Here is a 25,231-nt window from a genome sequence, read left to right as displayed (position 1 = left end):
TTGTACTTGTGAGGTGTTAAACTTCCTTTTGCCAGTAACAAAGTCTCAGCTACAAACAACATGAAATTCATCAAGAACCTATCATCGCTCAAACTAACAAACATCGAAATAATAGCAGTAGGCAAAGGCCTAAAATTCATTCCGACACCAATAAAACCAAAGATAATAATAATACTTCAGGATTTCAGCAAATATAGTCGTAGAATGAGACTACGCTACATCATGAGACACAAACAATCGCAACAACACCCATTCAAAGAAAAATCAAACTAGACTCCCTGAACAACAGAGAACACAAAACTTGAAGGTTAACTGGAAGCTACTTAACTTGCACTTCTAGAGATATCCTTTCAAACAAGGAAACAAAACATGTCGCGTCGCGATAAACAAGCTTGCAAGCAATAGACACATTACCATAAAACCCAGACAAGGGACGGGGCATCGTCATTGTCGACACAAAAGATTACGTACGCGAATGCGAAAGGCAATTACGCAACACTCAGTTTTATACACAACTATGTAGACAGTGACGACACAGAACAAATAGCAAACTAAGAAAAGAATCTACACTGCGACTGTTGAGAAACCACACGGGTTTCGAAACGCAAGCATCAAAGGGCCACTCAATCAACTTTGAAACACCATAGGTCCGGCTGCGGCTCGCCATAATCTTTCCGTACACAAACAAAACATTACCCTACACACTAATCCAAACTTCCCTACATATATCCGAAGCGAAAGAAGAATTTTATTAACACAAAAAATCGGATAAGAATTTCCCCTAAAATATTACTGCTTTCAGCATTCAAACTTTAAAAATTGTTATACAGTAAATATTATTATGTTTTTTGTATGTAGACCTAGGTTTGAATGTAGATGAACAAGAGTGAAGGATTGGGTTAAATTCCCCGCACAATTTTCCATGTTAGGCCTTTTGGGCAAGAACGCCCTGCAAAACTGGTCAATGGCTAATTATGAAGTTTAGAAACGATAAGGCCAAAGTAATCAAATTCTTTGTTTTGCGTCCACTCTAAATGGGAAAAGGTACGCGTCTAAGCGGCTGAAAAACACACACAAGAAAATTAACACAATGTAATTTGATTGCAGCAAGTAACAAATTGTAACAAAATTTTAGTTCAGAAAAGCTAAGCGGTCATGCCCAAAAATTTCCTATTCAAATACACTGTGTGTGTTTTTCGTGAAAACCTTAAAAACCCTAAGCGGGTGGGGACGCAAAACAAAGAATTTAATTACTTTGGCCTAATTAGAATGTCAAAATATTGCTCATATTCAACGTTTCTACTCAAGAACCCCCATCCATTGGCAGAACATGGGACACGCTGTTCTTACACTCAAACTCTTCATACCTGTGGGCCGATCTAGGCCAATAGTTTGCAAAATCTGGTGAGTGTGCCGTACGTGTGATGCACACATACCAGCTACAACCCTAAAAATGGTTGAAACATGTGCATCAACGATTACAAATAGAAATAAAATAAGAAACTCCAAACTGTACCTTCTGATAGTCTACTTACACAGGACAGCTAACAGCTGTTCATCGTAAAAAACATTAAATTTGGCAATTTTGAATCTTCCACTTTGGCCTTGTGGCAGCCATATTGTCAATAATTTTATTAAGAGAACTCGCTTTTCATAGAAAATGAAATAATCAAACATTAAACAATGCAAATAGTAATATTAAGATGCATTTATTACGACAATACGTCCACTATTCACCACAGAATCATCCGTAGAACAGCACCTATGGATTTTACAGTAATTGAAGATTGCTATGTTTCAAATGGCCGCCACACCAGAACGAGGCTCTATGCTTATAAAAATATGCAAATAGTAATCTTAATGGGCATTTATGATGGAATACATCCACTATTCCCCACAGAATCATCCGTAGAGCAGCAAGTAGGGGATTTTATAGTGACTGATGGTCGCCATATTTAAAAAATGGCCGCCACACCAGAACGAGGCTTAATCTGTGGTGGCTCGGTATCCAAATTGATTTATATTATGATAATCTACATTCATACCAAATTTCATGCTTTTATCATAAAATGCACAATTGTTATGAAAATTTTGCTTATGCCACGCCTCTATAACCCTTTCACCCACAGTTCCCTGTATACAGCTCCAACTTTACCATTGAAAACAATGGATTTGGGACAAACCATGGTGGTGAAAGAGTTAAACTAACATTTGGGAGGCTGCGAAAAATAATTTGCGAACAAATTCTCTTCCACCTTCCATTATTTATGCTCGTTCCGTTGTCATAAGGACAATACACCTGTACGTGTACGTGATATGATTCTAGGGATTCTAGGTGAAAGGGACAAAATCGGCCACTTTTCATGAATTTTGTTTGATGCAAGATACTATTTATATTGTTTGACATGTTGAAAGCTACTGAATGAATGGGTAATGACGCATATATATCCGACCCCGGTTTTAGACAAATGAAACCATCGCGAAAATGAATTAATGGTCGAATATATGCCTGGTCAACCATTCATTCAGTATCTTTAAGCATGTCAAACAATATAAGTAGTACCTCGTATCAAACAAATTCATGAAAAATGGCCGACTTTGTGTAAGTTTCCGATGGATACACTACGGGAAACACTCCTCAGCCCACTTCTTCGACGGCAGGCGACACTTTTGAATTAATCTACCAATTGTTTTGGTTTTCTGTAAAACGATCAAAACATTCAGTTTGAAGTTCCATGACCATGATATGTGTTATCTGTTACTGCAAAACAGTTTTCATAAAGAAATTCGCCAAAATTATTTGGATAAAAATCAGTTCTGATCACATTGTATGCTGTAGTTGTTTTATTTAAGGTAGTTCTACACGATACAATAACGGGTTAAAGAAATCTCTTTTCCAATGAAGGGACGAAACATTATTATTCTCTAGCTTTACTATTCAGCATTCGTCAACGATGGCTTACCCCTTCCTGGTCTACTGCTACGTCACGGCCCTGTCATTTATGGACCGAGCAAGTAATATATGCGGATAAACATGTCGCTGTTTACATTCACCTGACATGTGATCAGCAGTACCAGCATTCTGAACACGACCCTAACAAACGGCCATCGATCTACGTGCCAAAGGTCAGTCTGATCTAGTTTATTTCGACATCGCACAAAGTTGAAATCCCTACAAGGAGAGAAGGCGGCAAGTAGAACGTAAGTATGCATTTTTGACAGTTGGATTGTTCGCTACATCTCGTTAATGTTGTCGTCCGACTAATGTCGGGCATTTCTGTCGTGAAATGTGAAAAAAGCGAGTGTAGTTATTGTGAATATTTCACCTCCTACGTCTACGCTGTGAACAGTCCATCAGCATTTAATATGTAAATAGGATATGCACATTTAACCGAGGTCATTGGCTCTACCACGGTCACTTCACAAGCGGTGCAATACACCCACCACTGTCAAATTAGCTTATACTTAAATCTTTACAGATCATAATCTTACCGATGTTACGCTTCATTGTCTGTCGCGGGAGCCCTTGCGTAGAAGGAAAGTCTTAAAATAGACATGGCAGCGTCACGGTACATTTCTCTTTTCTCACAGCCATGCGTGTCCCTTGCACTACATAAAGTACGGAGGTGACGTCAATGCACAATTGCAGACGGCGGCCTACTTTTTAAACACGTTTTACGTCATTATCTAGGTTATTGTACAAAGTATGCTAACGCTGTGTTCAGCGTGTCCTTCATCAGACGCCAGGCCAGGTGGGTGGGTGTGTTGTACGGCAAACCCGGCAACAATACCCTCACCATCACTTTGATGTTTGTAATACTGTAAATTTTAGCCCTTTCGCTACTACTTCTTTGAATCATGCTACTACCTCCATGTTTTAATAGAGTCACTCCCTGGCACGACACAGGTTCAAGAGGTAGAGAGACAAACCCCTGAACTTTGTCAAAGTTACGGTGCGCATATTGCCTGTACATGAGAATTTATACGGGGCACTGTTTGTTAAAATTGTCTTTTCATCCTCGGCCGCCATGTTTCATACCGCATCGTCACGACGGAGTAATTTCGCTGTCGATAATTCCTATTGAACAGATCTAAAAATGTGTGACTGAGATCAGAAAGTGCCACTTTGTCACTTATGGCGAGACTCCTGTTATTCCCACCGCTACCAGGTGAGAAACACTAGTACTCACCAATAAATGCTGAGAATTGTGTGGCAGCCGGATTCTCACCAATGATAGCTGGAAATCCCATCGTCCACTGGCGAAATTTGTGAATTTCATTACCTCTTACCGAAAGACCTTGTTTACCAGCGAGAACATACAGTTCTCATCATATGTAAGTGAGTACTATTATTTCTCACCTGATAGTCTCTAAAGTTTCAAGGGTCTCTCCACTCCGTGGCGAAACTCTTGAAAATACTACCCAGCTGTCATTCTTATCAGGTACATGTTAGACTAAAAATGCTCATCATGGCGCGGCGAGACTGTATATTCTCAATGTTCATCGATCACACCAAGGATAATTATCACAAAGCAATCAAAATAGCTTTCAAAACTCAATCATGCGACGGTGCGCCATGAGTTTTTGCACAACCTTGTTTTGTTCGTCTTTTTTTCAACTTCGACTCTCGAGTATTTTTATATCAGTTTGTTTTTATTGGATGTTCAGAGATCATTTTTGTGGCTGCATGAAAAACAGCCACTGCACTACTCTGTAGAAAGCTGTTTGGATTCTAATAGAGAATGAGAAAAAACAGGTCTTGAAGGCGAGCATTTTAGGCTAACCGAAGAAGATGTAAATATTGTTAATGTTGTTTTACTCGACTCTGTGTGAGAAGAGCCTCAGGCTCAACAGTTTATCGAGTTTAAATAAAGTCTAATAATAATAATAATAATAAGACGAAGCTGCCCTGCGGGCCAATGAGTAGCGAACTTGAGCCTTTATAGAGTCTAACACGCTGCGCATTTCGTCACTGGCCTTGGGACGTATGGGCACTCGTTATATTTATGAGATAGTGATAACTTTAATGAAAACCAAACAAGTTTTTTGCAATACGTTCACGGTCACACAATGAAGCTTTGCACAGTTTTTAAACATCGGATATTTACTGTCAAGTATCGAAGTTTGACGTCCGGCATATCTCTGCCATGCATATTATAGAGTACAGAAATGGCTTGCCTTCTATCTTAACACGTCCGGTCTGAAAAATCGCCGATATTTACCTGATAAATACCGGCGATTGAGAGACTCTAATATCGATACGAGAAATTTACGACAATTATGTATCTTGTACCTAGGCGTGCCGGGTCTGTGAAATCGCAGAATCTAATCAGACCCTAATATCAGACCCTAATATTGATACTAGACGTTACCACACTTGTCGGAGATTTCACCATCTTACAGATCTGGCTCAGTCCGACATCAATTTCTTATACTTGCTGAAAATTTTCGGATCGGTCCAATCATCCTCAGAATTATCTTCGAAATTGGAGAAAACTTCACGGGATTTGAGCGTGCATATTGATTCGTAGTCCTTGTCTGCCACACGCATGCGCAGAATGCAACACGGCCGTCCCGTCCAAACTGACCAAGGTATTATTCCTTTTTCGGATGCACACAACCCCCTTGATATGAAAAGATGATTGCAGTTGCCAGTCCCTCTTTTCTAATCTAGGGTATATGACTAAATCAACAGAAGTTTTCATCGTGTGCAAATCAACAGTGGTCGAGGGGCTGGAGTAGTAACATAACACTGAATCACCGGCTGTGAAGGCTGATAGTATTAGTTCGTAATTTATACTTATAATATTACTTTGACGTTATACAACAACGACACCAGTCACAATAGATTATAGGTCACATTTATGATAAGTTTTGTCAAACTCTATTTACAGAGATGGATGACAAAATTAGTTATATAACTCTGCTGTCAAAACAACTTGTGTTATAGGAAACAGGGCTAAATTTTGGAATATTGAATTAGAAAGATTGCGGAGACGGATGAGGGAAGAAGTAAAAATGTATCTTAAAACTACAGGGAATAGGTCAAGTAAGAAGCGTCTCAGAACAGATTTTCTTAATGCCAGGCATCTGTTTGACAAAACTCTAAGAACGTCAACTAAGTGTGCACACGAGAAACAGTTGCAAAATCAGTTGGAGGCTAATATTTCGAATGACCAATAGTTTCTGAAGTTAGTTAAATAAATTTGGGCCCCCGTTATCGTAAAGTAATTACCATTGAGATTATTAGCAACAACGGCGATGTTATTTCTGAGGAGATCACGGGGTCTTGAATAGTGGAAAGATGATTTAAGAGACTGTATAGGGCTTTGATGCAGATACGAATGTTCATAATATTTAGTGAGATGGAAGTAATAATCTAAATAATAAAATCACATTAGAGAAGGTTGAAATTGTCAAATCCAGTTTACAAGTTGGCAATTTGAAACCAATCTAAACTGACAGAATTCCATACAATGCTCTTAAGAATCGTGTCAGTTTTATATTTTTTCGTACATCATTTCAGCTCTGTTTTGATAGTGGGTTCATGCCATTTATCAGATGTAAGGCTATTATATTACCTATTCCGTAACAATTTCCTCAACAATCTTAGAGTTTCACTGAATTACTTAGGAAAAAGCTTAGTTTAGACGGTTTACAAGTAATATAGTGGTGTTTTGAACAATAGGGTTATGAAATATTTAGATCATGATAATAAATTGTAACATGATAATAAATTGTAACAAAAGGCTTCCGGAAAAGTAGAAGTTTTCAAGACCATATATTCACATTATTATCTATTCTTCGAAACAGAAAAAAACAAGGTCTTCTGACACGCTATACAAAACATGTCCAATCTTTCCGAAGCAAGGCATACGCCAAGAGCACAGAATTATCAAAGTATGTCTGTCACTTGAAATCTAAGGACAAACCATTTAACATATCATGGTCAATACTATCGAAAGCAAGTAGTTACTCAAATTGTCAAGTGAAAGAAATGCAACATTTGTCTTACAGAGAAGCTATTCATAATCATTGCAGATAAGTCCAACATCTTAAACAAGCAGTCCGAGTTGGTCTCAAAGTGCCGACATGAAAACAGATTTTACTTGCACATTCAAGCTGAGTTATGGGCCCTGAACAGTATTTGAAAGTTCAGCTATATCTGTTCTTGCTCAAGTCAGGTCAGACACTCTCGCGTCGTATTGAAACAGGCCGTTTCCAAGGACTTGACATTGAAGACCGAATTTGTGAATTATGTGATTGGTGTTTACCAGAAACTGAAACCCACTTTATGTTCTCTTGTAGAGCTTATGTTCACCAAAGGAACCTAGGCAATTTGATGGAGCTACCGAGAAATTGGTAGTATTTGGTAGTTTGACAGAATCAGAAAAACTGACATTCTTATTTTAAAACTGCTGCAGACAATTAGCTCGTTTTATTGAAACGGCTAAAGATGTACCGACACCCATTTCTTATCACCAATGTTAATTCATTCTGTGCATTGACTTTTAAAGTGACTTGGTACCACCACTTACTATTAGTCGTTCAGGATGGTTCTTCTTCACTTTATAAATTACAAACGTCCCGTTGACCTGGTAATGTATTACATTGAATGAAAATGATTATTGGACCAGTTTAATGTGAGATTGTAAGCCAAGAGGGCTGGTTGCACGACAGTTCTTTTGGTGTCATGCACAGAAGGTCAATCTTTGCTTTCTATCTCTGTAAGTGCAAATGTTACTATAATGAATGAACCATACCGTACTTCGTACCTAACCGTTTCTCGCTCTTAAGTCAGTCGCCTATGCAACCACTAGTATCAAGTTACGCGCCAACTGAATGATGAAATTCTTGGTTGGTATGATGTATTTTAGGCACGTATTAGCCCGTCTTGTAATTCAAAATCACAAAGCAAGCATATGTACATGCATTTGGAATGGAATGGAATCATTATATACCTACGAGTTTGAAATTTGTGAAATGATGAAATTCGTGGCTGGTATGATGTATTTTAGGCGCGTATGAGCCCATATTGACATTCAAAATTACACTGACACCCCCATTGAGTATTTCAAAAACATACTACCCCCCCCCCCAATCATCAAAGTCAAAAGCAGGGTGGCCCTCGATGAATCCACTAGTCCCCCCGGGCCGTGGGAATTGACCAGTCCCTAATATAGTTTGTTTGATTTTGGAGTAGCATCATAGGCTAGTAGTCCAGCTATGGTGAGTCAATGTGGTTTTAAAGTGTCGGGTTTCTACTATAGTCTGACCATACGGCTGGTAGAATTTCGTTTCTTCTGAGTGGATAATACGAATTTGCAGTCTCAACGAGGACTGATGAGGTTTTAAAGAGTCAAGCCATGGAGTGGTAAGAATCTAAAGTCTCTGGATGAGCGGTGAGAATCACGAAATTCACTGGCGGATCATGATAAATTCCTCTATTATCGGTGAGAATCCGCACTCTTCGCCAACTTTTTTACTGATTAATCAAAATCGATGCATGCTCGGGTCTAACAAAGCGTATGTGAACTGTTTTCATTGGGGGAACAGGGTGATCGAATTTATTGTTTACGCAATGCGTAGGGGTCTCAGTATATAGCCAGTAACAATTAATTTTATTTCATTTCTTGTTTCTTATCATGAGAAAATACCATTCTTGACGATGTAAGCGTCGACTGTGTATCTTCAGACGGAAGTTAATAAAGTTCTTGTCGTAACCTCTGGTGCGACACCAAGGACTGAGCCCTATATGATAACATTATAACTTACGCATCTCTTCACGTTTATAAGCATTTCTGGCAGGAAATTCCTGTATAACCTAAATTTTTACTTTTGCTTCTGTAGTTTTAGATGTTTTACCAATAAAAATCCGTCATACCGGAAACATGGTTGACAGCCTTAAACTTCTATGACTAACCTAGGTGGCAAAATCGTATTTAAAGTGCCGAGAATTTGGAATGTTTTTGTGCCAATCACCATATCCATAGAGCTTATATCACAATCAATGGGAATGTAGGTCGTCGGGTATGAGATAAGGATAAGCATGTTCTCTTCACCAAACAAATTTCAGGTAAAGTGTTAAACACCAAAAACCTCGATGTGGTTCATAATTGCAAAATTATCAACAATAAACATCTCGGTTGCTAAATTATTAATCATTAATTATTTATTAAATTTGTTTTCTCGTAAATGGAAGCATCATCTAAACGTGACTTGCGCTCTGACTTCACCATTGTGTGATGAAAAATAGAATTGACCGCTGAAGTGAAAACCAGCGCAGCTGACCCAGGCAAATAAGCGTTTCAACACAATGCACTCCTATTTTCCCAATCAAATAGACTGAACCACATCTAATGCACATAACCTCATCCCTGTGAATTTCTCTGGCTTGTCCTTTAAATTAATACTTTGTAATACAGCTGTCACATTATTGTTTACAGAGAAGGGGGTCATCTGTTAGAATGGTTTCTTTAACATTTGGAGTGGTTCACAGCTTCCTCAGCAGTCCAACCAATGTGTTGTTGATGCTATTACTGGTGTTAGTTATAGCTGCACTATGGAGCATGCACATACCTGCCGGTTTTCCTCAAGGACCGAGAGGGTTACCGTTCATTGGAAGCTTAGTAGGTGAGTTGGTCGTTAATTCTAAAGCCCGATGTCACCATACCACATTTTATAACTTGTCACATTTTATAACTTGTCACATTTTATAAATTGTCACATTTTATAATTGTCACATTTTATAATTGTCACATTTTATAAATTGTCACATTGACTATGAAGTCGTCTTAATGCCAAAGCAAATTAAAAAGGAGAACGCAATTGATGTCAATGATTTGGTTGTTACACCTAGGAAGGTAAACAAGTCGTTCACTTTTTATGACAAAAAGAAAGACGGTTTTGATGATCATTGTGTGATAAATAGATACTCGTTTCAACAGTACTTTTGTACAAATTTCACCAGTATTGTACCATAAGTGTTCTCATGCGTGCATTCTAAATTTCCTAATTATCTAACTTCCTAAAATTTTCGACTGTATTCTTTTCAACTAATGTTACATGAGGTGATAAAAAAGCCTATTTTGAAATACGTGTAAGTAAAAGATAACACACAAAACTATCGTTCTGTCACCTTTTAATCAGTCTTACCATTAAAAAGGAGCCTGACATTACTCTGTGCCGATAACATCTTTGTGTAAATTCCGTTTATCAAAATGCGTGAAGTATTTCCCATTAATATTAGGTTTGTTTGTGAAATGCATATGTCTTATTCTACTCCGAAATCGTATCAAAATGAATACTTATCAACGCACCAATACAGTATGCATGTGGCTGATGCCAAATCTGATGTCTCAAAAGCGAATGTTAGTCCGGATCGAACTCATATATTAAACAATTAAGTACGCAACGCATGTTGTTTTCAATGCTTCAGTTGGTGTTTCAACATACTTCGGGGAACAAATAAAACATGCACTTCTTTTTGAATAAAAATTTTGAAATCATAATCTAATTTATCGTCTTTGAAGCTTCCAGTGAATACTGAATGGTTCCAATTCACTTATCTCACTTTCAGGATAATGTGGAAATAGCGTGATGCTGGAAGCAGCTTCACTGTAATAGACACATCCGTTACTGGAATTCTCTTGTGTCAGCGAGAATAATTTCGAGTGAAATGCTTAATCATCCATCTCGTTTCAGCTTTCGCTACGGATCCTATGTATACCTTAACAGACCTTGCCAAGAAATATGGCGATATCTTTTCCCTTAAACTCGGAATGCAGAGAATTGTTGTACTCAGCAACATTGAGCTTGTTAGAGAAGCATTGGTAAAGAAACAGAATGCATTTGCCGGAAGACCCATGGTTCATAGCCGTAAGTCAGAAAATAGAAACAGCTGCTCTCAAATACAAGAAAAGTACTTCGTATTATCTCGACAAATATTGCTAAATTAATTTCACGCAACCAATCATACGCTTTGAATTTTCTACGGTACAGATATTGTTCAATACCTTAACTCGATCAATAACATACTTCGTATTATCTTTAAAAAGAGTTTTCAATCAATTTTATACAACCGAAGACAGGCATGTTATTACCTATGGTTATACTAAACAATTTCAATTACAGTGAATTTCAAAATAGCTTGGAATTACAATGTGCTTTTGTGATTAGACAAATGTTCTTGCGATAGAAAATAACGCCAAATGCATCCATTTGAAACGTTCTCCTTCGGTAAACTTTTTAACAATTGAACGCAATACGTCGTCCACTGTTCTCACTTACAGAACACGTTTAGTGTAGGAAATGCCAATCGTTGTACCGACCTGTACAAACTGTGCAGAGAAAAACCCTATCGTGTGCATTTTTTGTGCAGTTTCATAGACGAGAAAAGTAATAAAGGCAACATAAGAATGTTAAATCAGTCAGTGAACGGGTTAGTTTTTCAACGGGAGCGCGACAACACTGACCGTGTTGACTGTGGCACAGTGAACGTCATATTGGGTTAAATTGTTGCAAAATTTAAATCGACGGAAGGAGAACGTTTGCAATTAATGCTGGTGGCGTCATTTTCTAACGCTAGAAACGTTTGTCTTATCACCCACGCACGTTGTAATTCCAAGCTATTTTGAAATTCACTATACCCACCTCGTGCGAAAGTGATAAAACAGTTAGGCTGCATTCACAAACACCTCAGATGGGGGACTCAAAAAAAGTTCTCAGATTTTTCCAAATGTCCCTAACAAACTCACAATTCATCCAAGTCTCCCCCTTATAATCTGGTATGACTTTTGAAGTCCCCCTCAAAGGAAGGCAAACGTGGCTGATTTAGTGCTTCGTCAAAATATATCAAGTAATAATGCGTGGGAGTCTATTGAGCAAGCTTTTAACATTTCCCCATAAAAAGGAGGGGTTTCGGAGAATAAGATCTTCTGACGAAAACTTGGAAAATACAAACATACAAATTTCACCTAAATTTGAGGAAACCTGACTGAAGTCTCCCATTTGCACAGTTATACAAAATTCCAAAGCATCCATGCCAGGAAATCCCAAGAGAGTTTGACCGGTTGACCTCGCTGTTAATTTTATGCAGGAAATTACAATAACAATGCTTGGTCGAATGACGCAGTGCCTTGAGGGTGGGATCGCCAGTCGTATAGGGGGAGGAGTACCTTCCCGATGGTGATAAGTGGTGCAGATTACCGTCGCCTAGGTGACTGGCGTATACGCATGCCAAAAGACACCTATGGTTGATTTCCTGTTGACAAGAAGGATGGCAGAGTTGCAAATACCTGGACTGAACCATTTGGTTTTTTGTGGGTGTCGGTGGTACTTTGACAATAAAAGTAAAGATGCACAGATATTGAGTTTATTGTCTTGTTTATGAGCGGCCAGTATTTCCAACAGCATGAATTACGTGCATTTGCCATAGAAGAAATAAATAATTTCGAATAAAACATCGCGAATGTAACCACATTCCCTAAGTTTGACGTACACTTAAGTGCCCAAAGAACCATGGAATCACCCAACTTTCGATCGAAGAGATGAGTTTTGCCAAACCGCGTATACAGAAAAAGTGGCAGATGACTTTATTTTTAGAATCATAGACAATATAGCGAGATGTAAAAAATGTGAAAGAGGCTCTCCACGTAACTATCCTAAATGTTTTTGTGTCGAGTTTGTGTTTGATTCGTTTCGAAAATGTCTTCCTACATTCTTATCCGATTGTGTGTGTTAATAAAAATGTTTGTTTCGCTTTGGATATTTGTAGAGAAGTTTGGATTAGTGTGTACGGTAATGTTTTGTTTGCGAGGGGAAGGCTTATGGCGAGACGCAGCCGGACCTATGTTGTTACAAAAGTTGATAAAGTCGCCCTTTGACGCTCGCGTTTCGAAACCCGAGTGTGGTTTCTCATCAGTCGCAGTGTTGATTCATTCCTTAGTTTGTGTATGTGAAAATTTATTTTAATGCATTTTAGTGGTCTTGGTTTTCGATAAGCGAGGCAAGTATATTAATTTTTGGTCACGTTGTGAGTCCGTTTGGTGGTTCGGTTTGTTTGTTCTATGTTTCTTTACTTCGGTAAATTTTGTTTTGACTGGTGTGTCTTTTAGATTTTTGCGGAGGTTTGTGAATTTTTAGGCAATAAGTACCACTGCGGGGTACGGATTTTATGTTTATTGGATCAAGATATTTACAAGTATCCTGGTTGATGTGCTTGTTCTCGTACATTTTGATTAATAGTTCGTTTACTTTGTTTACTGTTTGTTCTGGCTTGTTGTGTATAATACTGAGTGTTGCGTAATTGCCTTTCGCATTCGAGTACGTAATCGTTTGTGTTGACAATGACGAAAACCCGACTCTTGTCGAAGGGTTTTTTTCCGAAATTTGTCTATTGTTTGCAAGCTGGTTTATCGCGATTCTTTTAGCGCGCGACATGTTTTGTTTCCTTGTTTGAAAGGGTATCTCTAGAAGTGCGAGTTTAGCAGCTTCAGATAGCTTTCAAGGTTTTGTAATTTGTTGTTCGTGGAGCCCAATTTGACTTTTGGTGTTGTTGCGATTGTTTGTGTCTCACGACGTAGCGTAGTCATATTTTACGACTTTATTTGTTGAAATCCTGAGGTGGTTTTATTCTGTTTGGGTTTGTTGGTGTCCGAATTAATTTTAAGGCTTTTGCCTAGTACTATTTTACGGAGTTTCATAGTTTGAGCGATGATAGGTTGTTGTTGAATTTCATGTTGCTGTCGGCTTTTCTTTGGAAATAGCTGATTTATTTCCACTGCCATTTTTTACTGTTACGTTACGGTGATTGTTTATTTTGTATTTAATGTTGTGTTACAGTTGTTTGTTATGTGTACGATTTTTGTTTGTGTGTTCTATGTAATTTTATGGGTTTTTTTGGTAGTTCTCTTTTTGGAGTATTTGGTGGCCCTGAAAAGGGCCGCTTGGTATGGGTTTTTGTTAGCGCTTGGCGCGTTTGTTTTGGCGATAAGCCTAGCTTTTTTATGCTTCTTTTCGCCTATTCGATGTGCTTGGTGAGTAGGTGTTTGCCGCCTTCTTGTCACTGTGTGTGCGTACATGGACGGTCTGCATAGCCCTTGAATGTGGTCTCGATTTTACAATCAAACTTACAATTTAAGAGTATATTTCAAAACTGATAAATGATTTATGTTTTCACATGGGTTCACAAAATTTTCGGCTCGGACTATGATTTTACAAGTTTCAATAAAAAGTATAAGGCGCGGGGTATTATATATTGACTGATTACTGTAGCTATGATAGGCTACATTCAGGACGGGCAGTAATTAGTAGGCAAAACAGGTGGTTTTCACCGTGGGCAGAACTCGGTGCAATGATACTGAACATTAATAGTAAGCCTTGAAGGTAATACTGTAGGTGAAACAAGGACTTCAAACGCACGATGGTACAAACAACACCACAAGTGAAACGTACACATAGAAATACACGCGTTCCTACGTTGTGCCCACCCGGGGGCCACGCGATTAAAATATCACTGATAATGCTGGATAGTGTTAATTGGGTCGGTAAACAGTCAATTAATAGTTTAATTGACTACCTGGGTGATTGGCAGGTCGTGTCTAACGACGCATATGCAAAGCAGGCCAAAAGACAAAAGCCCCCAAAGATATTGACAGCTGGCCAGGGGTCACCATGAATACGAATGACGCTTCACTACGCAGAAACTGCGTAGTCAAGCCCTTCTTAACCGGTCAAACCCTCTTGGCATTTTCCCTCATGTCCTGGTTATGGTTAAAATTCAAATATATGTCAGGTCTTTTTACTTGATTTGTATATTGTTGATGTTAACATGTTCATTTGAACAAATTCACATTGCCACAGTTGGGCGCACCAGTAAACCGTGCCAAATACTGAGTTTATGCCTAGGGTTGTTTTCAAGAATTTGTTGGCTTTGCTGGAATTTTCATCATGCTTCAGGGAGTAGAACAAGAAACTGCAGTCGATGCACAAAACAAAACCACCTAAAATTAGCCAATTTTGAAACGTTAAAGACTAAATTGGAATCCAAACACATATTTCATATTAATCAGAGAGAGTTTTGTTTCAAGTCCCCCTTTAAGTCCTGAAATCCTTTCAGGTCCCCCAACATGCCCTTGATTTTTTTAAAGTCCCCAGACAATTCTTACCCCCTCCAGAGGTGTTTGTGGGTGCAACCTTACGGTATTTTCTGATCTAATGATACACAATTCCGTAATTGGTCGAGCGCATACATCAAATTCATCGGAGCATTGCATTTGCGAAAGTCATGCTGATGTGTGTCAGCATCGCAATGTGCCTACTTGATGTTTCTGCTTCGCGTAATCGGCCCACATTAGATCGTGGATTGTAAGATGTAAAGGACGTTCAAGTGGACCTGCAGAAACGTAGTAGCCTTCATACTCTAAGCGCATCAACGTTGCGCATATCTGTCTGTCGATGTTGCAACTACAGTCATTGAGCGGGCACAATATATGCAACTATGAAATGTCTCAGATCACCCGATAACATTAATTAGTGATTATCAAATTGTTACGTAATTTTCCCAAGTTTGCATGATTTTACCTTTTTCAGTTGACTTGTTTAGTGAGGGAGGAGAAGATATTGCCGCCGGTAACTTCACTCAGAAATGGAAGACTTTGCGTAAAATTGCTCATCAAGCGATTAGGTAATGGAAAAAGGTATTTCTCTCTCTCTCTCTCTCTCTCTCTCTCTCTCTCTCTCTCTCTCTCTCCTCACACACACACACACAAACACCAAACATACACGCAGATACATATTATATATATATATATATATATATATATATATATATATATATATACATAAAGCTACAGAGATACGGTCTCTACGTAGACCAATGCTTCTGCTACAGTTTGTGTTCTTTGCATTATCCCAGCGTTGTTGGCGATTGACAAAGTCAATGACGGGTATGTTGCGACGACTCGGTGGTATTAAATTTGACATTAACAAAGTGTTTTAATATTGACTTTTTCAAATAGCAGGAGTCTACCTGGTTAACATCAGCTGTAATAGACGCGCAAATTCTCATCTTAGTCTCAACAAGCTGATTGGCAAATAGTATATGATTTAGGAAGGTTTGGTGATTATTGACGAAGTGTGTGTGGGTAGGTGCCATGCATGCGTACAACGAACACACCAAAGTCCAAAAATTGTGGAAATGTCAGCTTTGGTACTTCAATCACATCGTTAAACTGGATAGTAATCCTACAAAACACAATATGGTGGGCTGAGTAATGAAATGAACAAACGTTTGGCGTCATACTTTAATTCATAGTCTAGAGAGCTAACATGCATGACTAAATTGGCAAGAGCAACATTCTCAAGTGTATTAAAATACATTCACTCACTGGTCATCATCCTCCAAAATGAACTTTTACAGAAAGTAATATGCTTAGTTCACATCATTAATAACTTGTACTGTAGATTTCAAAAGGCAGAAACCACTCACCTACAACACACAAGACGGCAGGTTGGGTTAAAGTTCTTAACCATATCATTTGCATATAATCAGATGGCGCCCCTATCATAGATGAGGTTGTACTAAACCTTTATTTACGTGTATCACTTTATAAGGAAGAAGCATAACTACTATCATACTATGACACACAGTTTGATCTTCATAAACTTAAGGTTATTCGTCCATCTTTAGGAGTAAAAAGTTCAAACAATACAGTAGTGTTGAAACGGTGGCAGTTTCAGTTTACAAAAGTTTTTCCTGTCTTGTAGGAATTATGCCAGTGGACACAAATTGGAAAATCTAGTGACGAAAGATGCATTTCCGCGTGTTAAGAAAGTTATCAATGATAAAAATGGAGAGCCTTTTGATCCACAACCCTTACTGATGTTGTTGGTCTGCAATGTGATGGCGACTATGTGTTTCGGTCAAAAGTGAGTACTCTGAATGTTTTTCAATATCTGTTAGGGCTTTATGAAATTTATAAGTTACCAGTAGTTCAAAACGTTATATTGTTGCCTTTTGAAACTTATAATAACCAAATATCAAATGTGTAATTAGCCGAAATAAAAATGCTAAATTTCTTTGACTGCTGTCATTGTATTGCCACTTTTTATGCAAGTGTAATTGCCTTTGGTCAAGTTCCTTAAGCTTTATATGCCAAACTGTGAATGGTCACTAGATATATAAATTATGAATTAAATGACACGAAAATACAAAACATCTTTCACTTATACAACATAATTGTCTCATCAATATACATGGCAAGTTTCATTAACTTTTCAGTCCTTTTAGTCTTATATCTCTAATTGGAAAAGTAAGCTACATATGCAAACTTGCAATTGCAAGTTTTGTCAACTTAGGTTATGTCATTCCAGATTTATCCCTTGTAAGGAAGTTCATAAATAGGCAAATTAGTAACAAGTTAATCTAAACCTGCTAATTTAAAAACAACTTTCATGATCCTTATATCAGTGTATATCAAATATACATTCCTTATAAAAAAGTTCGTTCAATATACAAATTAGTGATCAGTTGGAGGAAAATGCTAAATGACTTTCGATATTGTTTTAAGCTAGTATCATCAATGTACATAGAATGTTTCTCCAATTTTGATCAAGTTAATCCAGGTGTATATCCCTAATAAGAAAAGTTCATTAAAATATGCAAATTTTGAATTGGCTCAAGTACAAATGCTTAATAACTTTCAAGAATGCTGTATCTTAGTAGTCCCCGTGTACATAGCAAGTTTCGTCAACTTTGGTCAAGTCAATCAAGATATATAACCCTAATTAGGAAAGTTCATACAATATGCAAATTTGTGATCAGCTGAAGTAAACTGCTAAATGACCTTCAATATCATTTTAACCTTGTATTTTCAATTAACAAAGCATATTTCTAAAATATGCTTTCTAAAAAAATATATCTAAAATATGTCTAAAATATATCTAAATATGTTCTTGATCAAGTTAATACTGGTATGGATCCCGTGTAAGAAATATTCATTTAATATGGAATTTAGGCATTGGCTGAAGTAAAAATGCTTAATGACGTTCAATAGTGTTGTATGATCAACGTTTAAATTAGCTGTTATCTTTCATCTCACCCCTTAATACCTTTCACGGCTGATATATCGTGGTGTGATCAACATTTGTAGCAAATTTTATCACATTGTGTGCAGTGGTTCTCAATCTATATTCGTTTGTTCTAAAATTATTAATTACGGAAATGAGCAAAAAGTAAGCAAGCCACACCCACCAACAACTATTAAGTTCTTGCCACTTGTAAACTGAATCTATGTAATACATTTGATTCTGATCAGATGAGCCGTTTTTGTGAGATATCGAGCCAACAGACAGGCAGAAAGACAGACACACACACAACACAGACATCGCTGCGACATTAGCCCACTTGTGTGAAAATGTGAGCTAAAAGGCACCTGCGATGCGTTCAGCCAGCTGCGCAGCCTATATTGTACTGCTGGCTATGGCAGAACATTTCGCTCATGAAACTAAAATAATATAGTCTCACCCAAATTAAAAAACGCTGTTTGAGATACTATTGCATTCCACTTCATTTTACGTTCACGGAAATGCCTCTATTGTAATCACATATTAACTGCCACGAGCATTCTTCTCCTTATATAAGTGACAACACATTGTAACTCCAGTGACAGTTGCAAATAGGCCTTCGATTTCTACATAGTGTTTTTCACTTTCCTGCTTAGATTTAGCTAAATGATGAAGTTCAATAGATAACAGTTAAGCAAATATGCGCACCTATGATGCATGAAGTGTGCATGGGGACGAATGAATACTACGTCACAAAGATGACCAAAGTTAGTCGTTCGAAATGGACAACATCACAGAGTAACATTGTAAGATATTGTGAAAGAAATTCTAGCCAAACATCGTAAAAAGAAACAAACTGCTAGTACTTTTTGTCCTCCGTTTTTCTTACCTCTAAAGACCTGTCCTCTTAATATGAAATTATAATCACACTGGCAAATTGGGATATCGTATTACTTTTATTTTAAAGCTATATATCATCCAAATGGTAACAGTATTATGACATCCTCTGACATTGTTATATCATGTCTACAGGGTACTCTAGTGACGTGGCCGCTTCATTTGAGGGAAATACGACCACACTCTTGAAATTCTTGAAATCGTTTGACAGTTTTGAAATAGTTGTACGCCAAGCATCATATCGTCTTCTCGGTAAAATCGTAAGGAAAAACTTGTCTTTCAGCTATGAACTTGATGACACGGAGTTCAAGGATATCTTGAAGTTCATCCAAAATTTCAACGAAAGCTTTGGAAACGGTTTACTGGCTGACGTTGTGCCAATATTCAAGTACATACCAACCAATGGTCTTCGTGCATTCAAGAAAAACTTAAATAAGTGGTTTTCTCTTATCCAGTCCAAAATTGATGGCCATAAGATAAAAACGCAAGAAGGTATGCGGTTATGACTCTCTATAACTGTCTGACGTTTGTAAAATGTATTGTGTTCAAAGTTTTTTCATAAAACGGCAGTTTGATTAACACTTATTCCATCTCTGACATGTATTACAAGAAGGGTAGATCACCGAGATTTTTACACATCATAATCATCATCATTACCATCATCATCATCCAACCAGCACCGTCACCACCACTGAAACCTCCGTAAACGTAATAATATTCATAAATTTAACAACCATGTGTAAGATGCATCCATATAAAAGTAAAATCGTCCATAACCGTAAATTCGATAAAAACACCAAACTTTAATGTAATAACATATCACCCATAAAATAATAACAACCATATGTGTAATAATGAGCAACAATAATTGCAATGAATCTATATCATTAACGCTAATGAAAAATTGGCATTTAAAGTCTATTAAATCTATAATAATGTAAATAGTTTCTGTTTTCGCCAGTTGATTTGTTGTACACAAATTTAACGCTTTGCATTACTTCAACCATACACAGAGGAACCCACTGCCTATACTTCGATAATATAAAGCTTTCCAATTCTTTGAGACCTTGATTGACAAACATATGTCATAGGAGATGTATATTTATCCTCTGCGTCGTTTTCTTTCATTATTTAATAAAAGGGTTTGTTTTAGCCTGTGACAGTTTTGCTAGTTAACACTTGCATAATGTAATGTTAGTTTGAAAAAATCAAAGAGCAAGAGATTTTGTAAAAGATGGGCAATGGCAAACAAAAAACCGAAAATATGAAACACGGCACACAAGACAGATCGAGTGGTTAATGAAAAGTTTACCCTAGGGTCTTGAAAGCACGTAGAAGCGAATCCCCTCAAAATTACAAGTGACTATAGTCATATGCCAAGGAAAATACATAATGTGCGTATCGCTATGTGGCCTGCTATGGGATCCGTTATACCGAAATATGAACAAAATAGACCTATCCGTCAATCTGCCTTCATTTTTTTATAGATACATAATAGGAACAAAACTAATCTTATTTTCCTCATGCTGTTCACTAAAACAGCTTTCAATGGCCAAAACTTTTCTGTATTGAAAAATGGAAGGAAGCTATGCGGGTGAGAAATGTATATCTCTGGTGCAAACGTACGTATTTTGCTAATCGATGTCATAAGGAACTGACAAGCTTTACATTGGTACAGTTATGCATATAATGTTGGTGTAATACTGATCAACTGACAAAAACAGAAACTACCAACACAATTATACTTTTAAATACATTATTGGTGGCAAATCATCAATGGCATATCGTTATACCTATATTGAAATTGTAGTTTATCAGTATAATATTTATTGTTGTTATTCTTTCTTATTACTACATTAATATTTATTATTTTCAACAATTATGGTTGATGTTTTTATATGCAGCATGGTTGATTTCTTCATATTTATGGATGATAGTACTTTTGTGGATGCATTTTAATACAATAATGCGCCTTGTATTACATTTATGGAGATTATTAGATTTTAAAGGTTACGCATGACCATCATTATTCTGTTAGGTCAAGTACCTGGTAAACCTTGTTTATTGCTGCTTTTATCATCAATGTTTGAGGGTCACTTTCAATGTTTTCTTTTCAGGAAATGTCTCTGACCTTGTCGATGACGTTCTGAAGATCCAAGCTGAAGCTAAGGCTGCAGGTGAAGACCAAGCTGACTTGTTGACTGATGTTAATGTGCGACAAGTAGTTGCAGATATATTTGGAGGTAATTTTCTTTTACCATTAATACCGGGCAAACAAAGTTTTTCATCTTCCGATTTTCGGAAAATAAAAACATTCTGCATGCGTTTTTTTCTTCTCGAAACCTCAGTATTAACAATTACATTTTGTACGAAAAGTCTTCGCTTCCAGACTTTAATCTCCATTTTTTCTGCCGGTCAAAGATACCACAAATGACGATTTATTGTCATGTTTCTGGTACTTCTTGATTTATCAAGAAAACAGCTGTAAAGTGCAGCCACATGCAGATATATTTTAATGCATTTTTCGATTGATGACATGACAGTCCTGGAGTTAAATCAATAGGCACTTCACTGGATATAACTTATTTCATACATACATACATACATCCACACACACACACACACATACATACATACTACATACATACATACATACATACATACATACATACATACATACATATATGTGAGCTCTGATGCGCTTTTTACTTCGTCACTAATATTCCTTTTTCAACCGACACTTTGGCAAAAATTTGCGAGACTGGAGCGAGAAAGGCAATTGGTGAGAATCTCTTGTTATTCTCACCTCTCACAGGTGAGAATTAAACAATTTTCAAAAGTGAGCAGTGAGAAATGCACTCCTTGTGAGAAAACAGACTATCACCGGTTAGAATTGAAATTCTCTCCCAGTACAGTGAGAATGGTAGTTTTCACGGTTAGAATGTATCAAACTCATTATACGCTGTTGAGAATCAACCGGACTCACCATTCATTGGTGAGAATCAGTCGGACTTGTTGTTCACTGATGTGAATCAGTCTGGTTAATTCTCATCAAAGAACGAGTTTGGTTGATTATCACCAGTAAATGACGAGTAAAATACATTCTCACCATGAAAATTACCATTCTCACACATCTGTTATCTCACCAAGGAGTGCATTCCCCACTACTCACCAAGTGAGAATTCAAAAATTCTCACTGAAAGCAGTGAGAATGACAAGAGATTCTCGCCAATTGCGAGAAAGCGTCACTTTCTTGTCAGTCTTCAGTCTCGCAATTTCTTCCTTTAGGGCGATAAGGTCACATTTCACAGACGCAAGCTATATCCTCAAAGTCAACAAAGATAACACCACCTTTCCTTGAAAATAGCCATTGCAGAATCTACTGAGCTTGATGTACGGTGGTGTACGTACGTACCATAAATTAAAAAGAAAAACACTGAATGTTCCACCATCATATTTCGTAAACAGTATTGTCATATGGATTTGAGCCCGAATGGCCATGGGTGCGGGATAGCATTGGGTTTCTATGACTCATGAAGCATATATTTATTATATCCATGTCGGTTCTCTTCACACAGCCGGGATTGACACTACCATTAATACCATGAATTGGTGCATAGCCTATATGGTAAACTACCCGGATGTGCAGACAAAGGTACAAGAGGAAATAGATGACGTCATCGGACAAAGACTGCCGTTATTAACCGACAAGACTAAATTACCGTACTGTGAAGCAGTTATTCACGAAGTCATGAGAATAAGAACAGTCGCACCTGTAAGCGTCCCCCATGAAACTACCGAGGATACTTCTGTTGGTAGGTAATTCTTATCAAGGCTCTCCGAACAGGATAAATGCGTTTAAGTGCTCTACTTACGTTTGTGTAGATTCCTTGTGTAAGGGAAATCAATTTTTACCAGAAAAAGGAGGGATTTGGGTTTTCCATAATACAATTCCATAGTTCTTATTACTATTGCTTTAAAGGGTAGATTAAAAGTTTGAGTCGTGTATCGGTCTCCGCCAACTCTATCGCTAACAACGACAGAAGGCGCAGTGTAGAATTCATGTACATCGGTGAACTCAAAAGAAATGAAATGTAACCGAAAACATATGATTTTATTGGAGGAAGGGTAGTGAACAATGCGTCTATAGTCGCCGTAAGTAATGGAGTTAGCAGAGATCACTGCACGACCGAATCTTTCAGTCTGATAATAGTCTGCCACATTAATTGCAATTAACATCTTCTATTTGTGTGAGGGGGGAGTTATATGAAGATCAGTGCACAGCAAAGCATTTTATTCGCCGATATACTTTCCACAGCAGCAAAAATCGGGTCACTGAGCAGGCAAATGTCTCCTAAGGGACTGGTCAGTTTCATCGGCCTGGGGGTAACGGGGGTTGATTGTTTTTTGCCGACGTCAAAAAGTGGCTTACCCCCTATTCTAAATTTTGAAAAAAGGGTGATCCCCACCCCACAAAGCGACAACGGTAAAACAAAGAGTGGAATATAATATCATATCATATAATATAATATATATATATAATAATATATATATATATATATATATATATATATATATATATATATATATATATATATATATATATATATATATATATTCGTTTGTAGGATATTACACACGTACCAATCTTCTGGTTCAAATAGTTTATTATAACAGCACAACGTTTCGTCCTAAAAGTAGGACTTCCTCAGGTGCTACAGATCAAAAAGTTTCAACACGGAGTAAGTCACAGTGATATTTAACGTACAAAAGTTACATGTCGGAGAAAATACTAAGTGACAGTATGGTGAAAATACAGGAGTTGTTTCTTACCTATTTGAATGGCTCAGATGTTGAATGGCAATTGGGAGAATGTTTGAATGTGTATTTATAGTGTGGCTGGGAGGGCGCTAGTGTTGGAATTTGAATAAAGACAATGGGAGTAGCTAGCTGTGAATATTTAGGCCGTCAGATGTTAATGTCTTTAATTTGGAAATCCACAAGGATTCCAGTTTTTTTCGAAGCGGGTCGTCCATTTTATTGATTTTCACAATACCAACTATTGAAACGTCTTGGATTGTGTGTTGATCTGAATTGAAATGGAGCGCTACTGGCATGTTTGAGTTACGACGGATGGTGGACAGATGGTTATTGAATCTTAATCGAAATTCTGTTTTGGTCTCTCCTACGTACTGTTTTTTGCATTTATTACAGGTTATAAGATATATTATGTTTTTAGACTTGCATGTGATGTTTTGTGTAATAGTGTGAACTGTATTATTTGAGTGGCTATGGAAACTGGTGGCATTTGTCGAATGTTTACAGATGTTGCAGCCCCTGGTTGAGCCACATTTGTAGAAACCTGCTGGTGCATCGGACTGTTGTAGTTCACTGTGAACTAATAGATCTCGCAGGTTTCTACTACGGCGGTGTGCTATGATTGGAGTTTCAGCGATGGCAAGTTCTATATGCTGCCAAAAATACACAAACCAGACATCCCATTCAGGCCTATAGTCTCTACGATTAATCATCCCACTCAAAAAATTTCTGAATATGTTGACCATTATCTACAACCATTAGTTTCCACTCTACCCTCATACATTAAAGACACAACCCACTTCCTTCAACGTATTCAAAACCTTGGGCAAGTACCTAAAGGAAGTATTCTCGCCACCTTTGACGTCACTTCGCTCTACACCAACATTCCCATAGATGAGGGTATTGCAGCATGCCAAAAAGTACTGGACAAACGCACAGAACAGGTTCCACCCACAAAAACAATAATCAGGTTCCTCAAACTCATTCTCCACAACAACAATTTCACTTTTAATAACTCACACTTTCTACAGGTGTTCGGCACAGCGATGGGCCAAAAGATGGCCCCTAGCTATGCTAATATTTTCATGGGCGAATTGGAACTTCAGATCTTACAAAAAGCGCCACAAACACCACTTGATTGGGCCAGATTCATAGATGATATCAACTCCATCTGGGCACATGATAAATCCATAGTCAATGCATTCCATCAATTCATCAACACTATACACCCTACCATAAAATTCACCATGACACTCTCACAAACTTCCGTCCCTTTTCTTGATATCTCGCAACACTTGGATAAAGAGGGCAACATCGAAACAGATTTATACAAAAAACCAACAGACACGAATCAACATTTGGCATTTACGTCATCACACCCTAGGCACACAAAACTAGGCATACCTTATGGATTAGCCATCCGCATATGTAGAATATGCTCCAGGCATGA

General features: G+C 37.6%; 1 protein-coding gene across 1 annotated transcript in view; it reads left to right on the top strand.

Moving 5' to 3' along the window:
* The first annotated feature begins 3,072 nt into the window (after positions 1-3,072).
* The window catches only part of LOC139122494 (steroid 17-alpha-hydroxylase/17,20 lyase-like), a 31,741-nt gene continuing 9,582 nt past the window's right edge, over positions 3,073-25,231 (top strand). The window contains exons 1-8 of the mRNA XM_070687895.1: positions 3,073-3,201; positions 9,447-9,633; positions 10,705-10,878; positions 15,592-15,685; positions 16,768-16,929; positions 19,247-19,455; positions 21,081-21,206; positions 22,542-22,778. Of these exons, the coding sequence (XP_070543996.1) occupies positions 9,468-9,633; positions 10,705-10,878; positions 15,592-15,685; positions 16,768-16,929; positions 19,247-19,455; positions 21,081-21,206; positions 22,542-22,778 (1,168 nt within the window). The 5' untranslated portion in view covers positions 3,073-3,201; positions 9,447-9,467. The remainder of the gene's footprint in view (positions 3,202-9,446; positions 9,634-10,704; positions 10,879-15,591; positions 15,686-16,767; positions 16,930-19,246; positions 19,456-21,080; positions 21,207-22,541; positions 22,779-25,231) is intronic.

Source organism: Ptychodera flava, chromosome 22 (assembly GCF_041260155.1).
Source record: "Ptychodera flava strain L36383 chromosome 22, AS_Pfla_20210202, whole genome shotgun sequence".
Classification (NCBI taxonomy): Eukaryota; Metazoa; Hemichordata; class Enteropneusta; family Ptychoderidae; genus Ptychodera; species Ptychodera flava.
The sequence above is the reverse complement of the archived record's forward strand: the minus strand, read 5'-3'. Positions and strand labels throughout refer to the sequence as shown.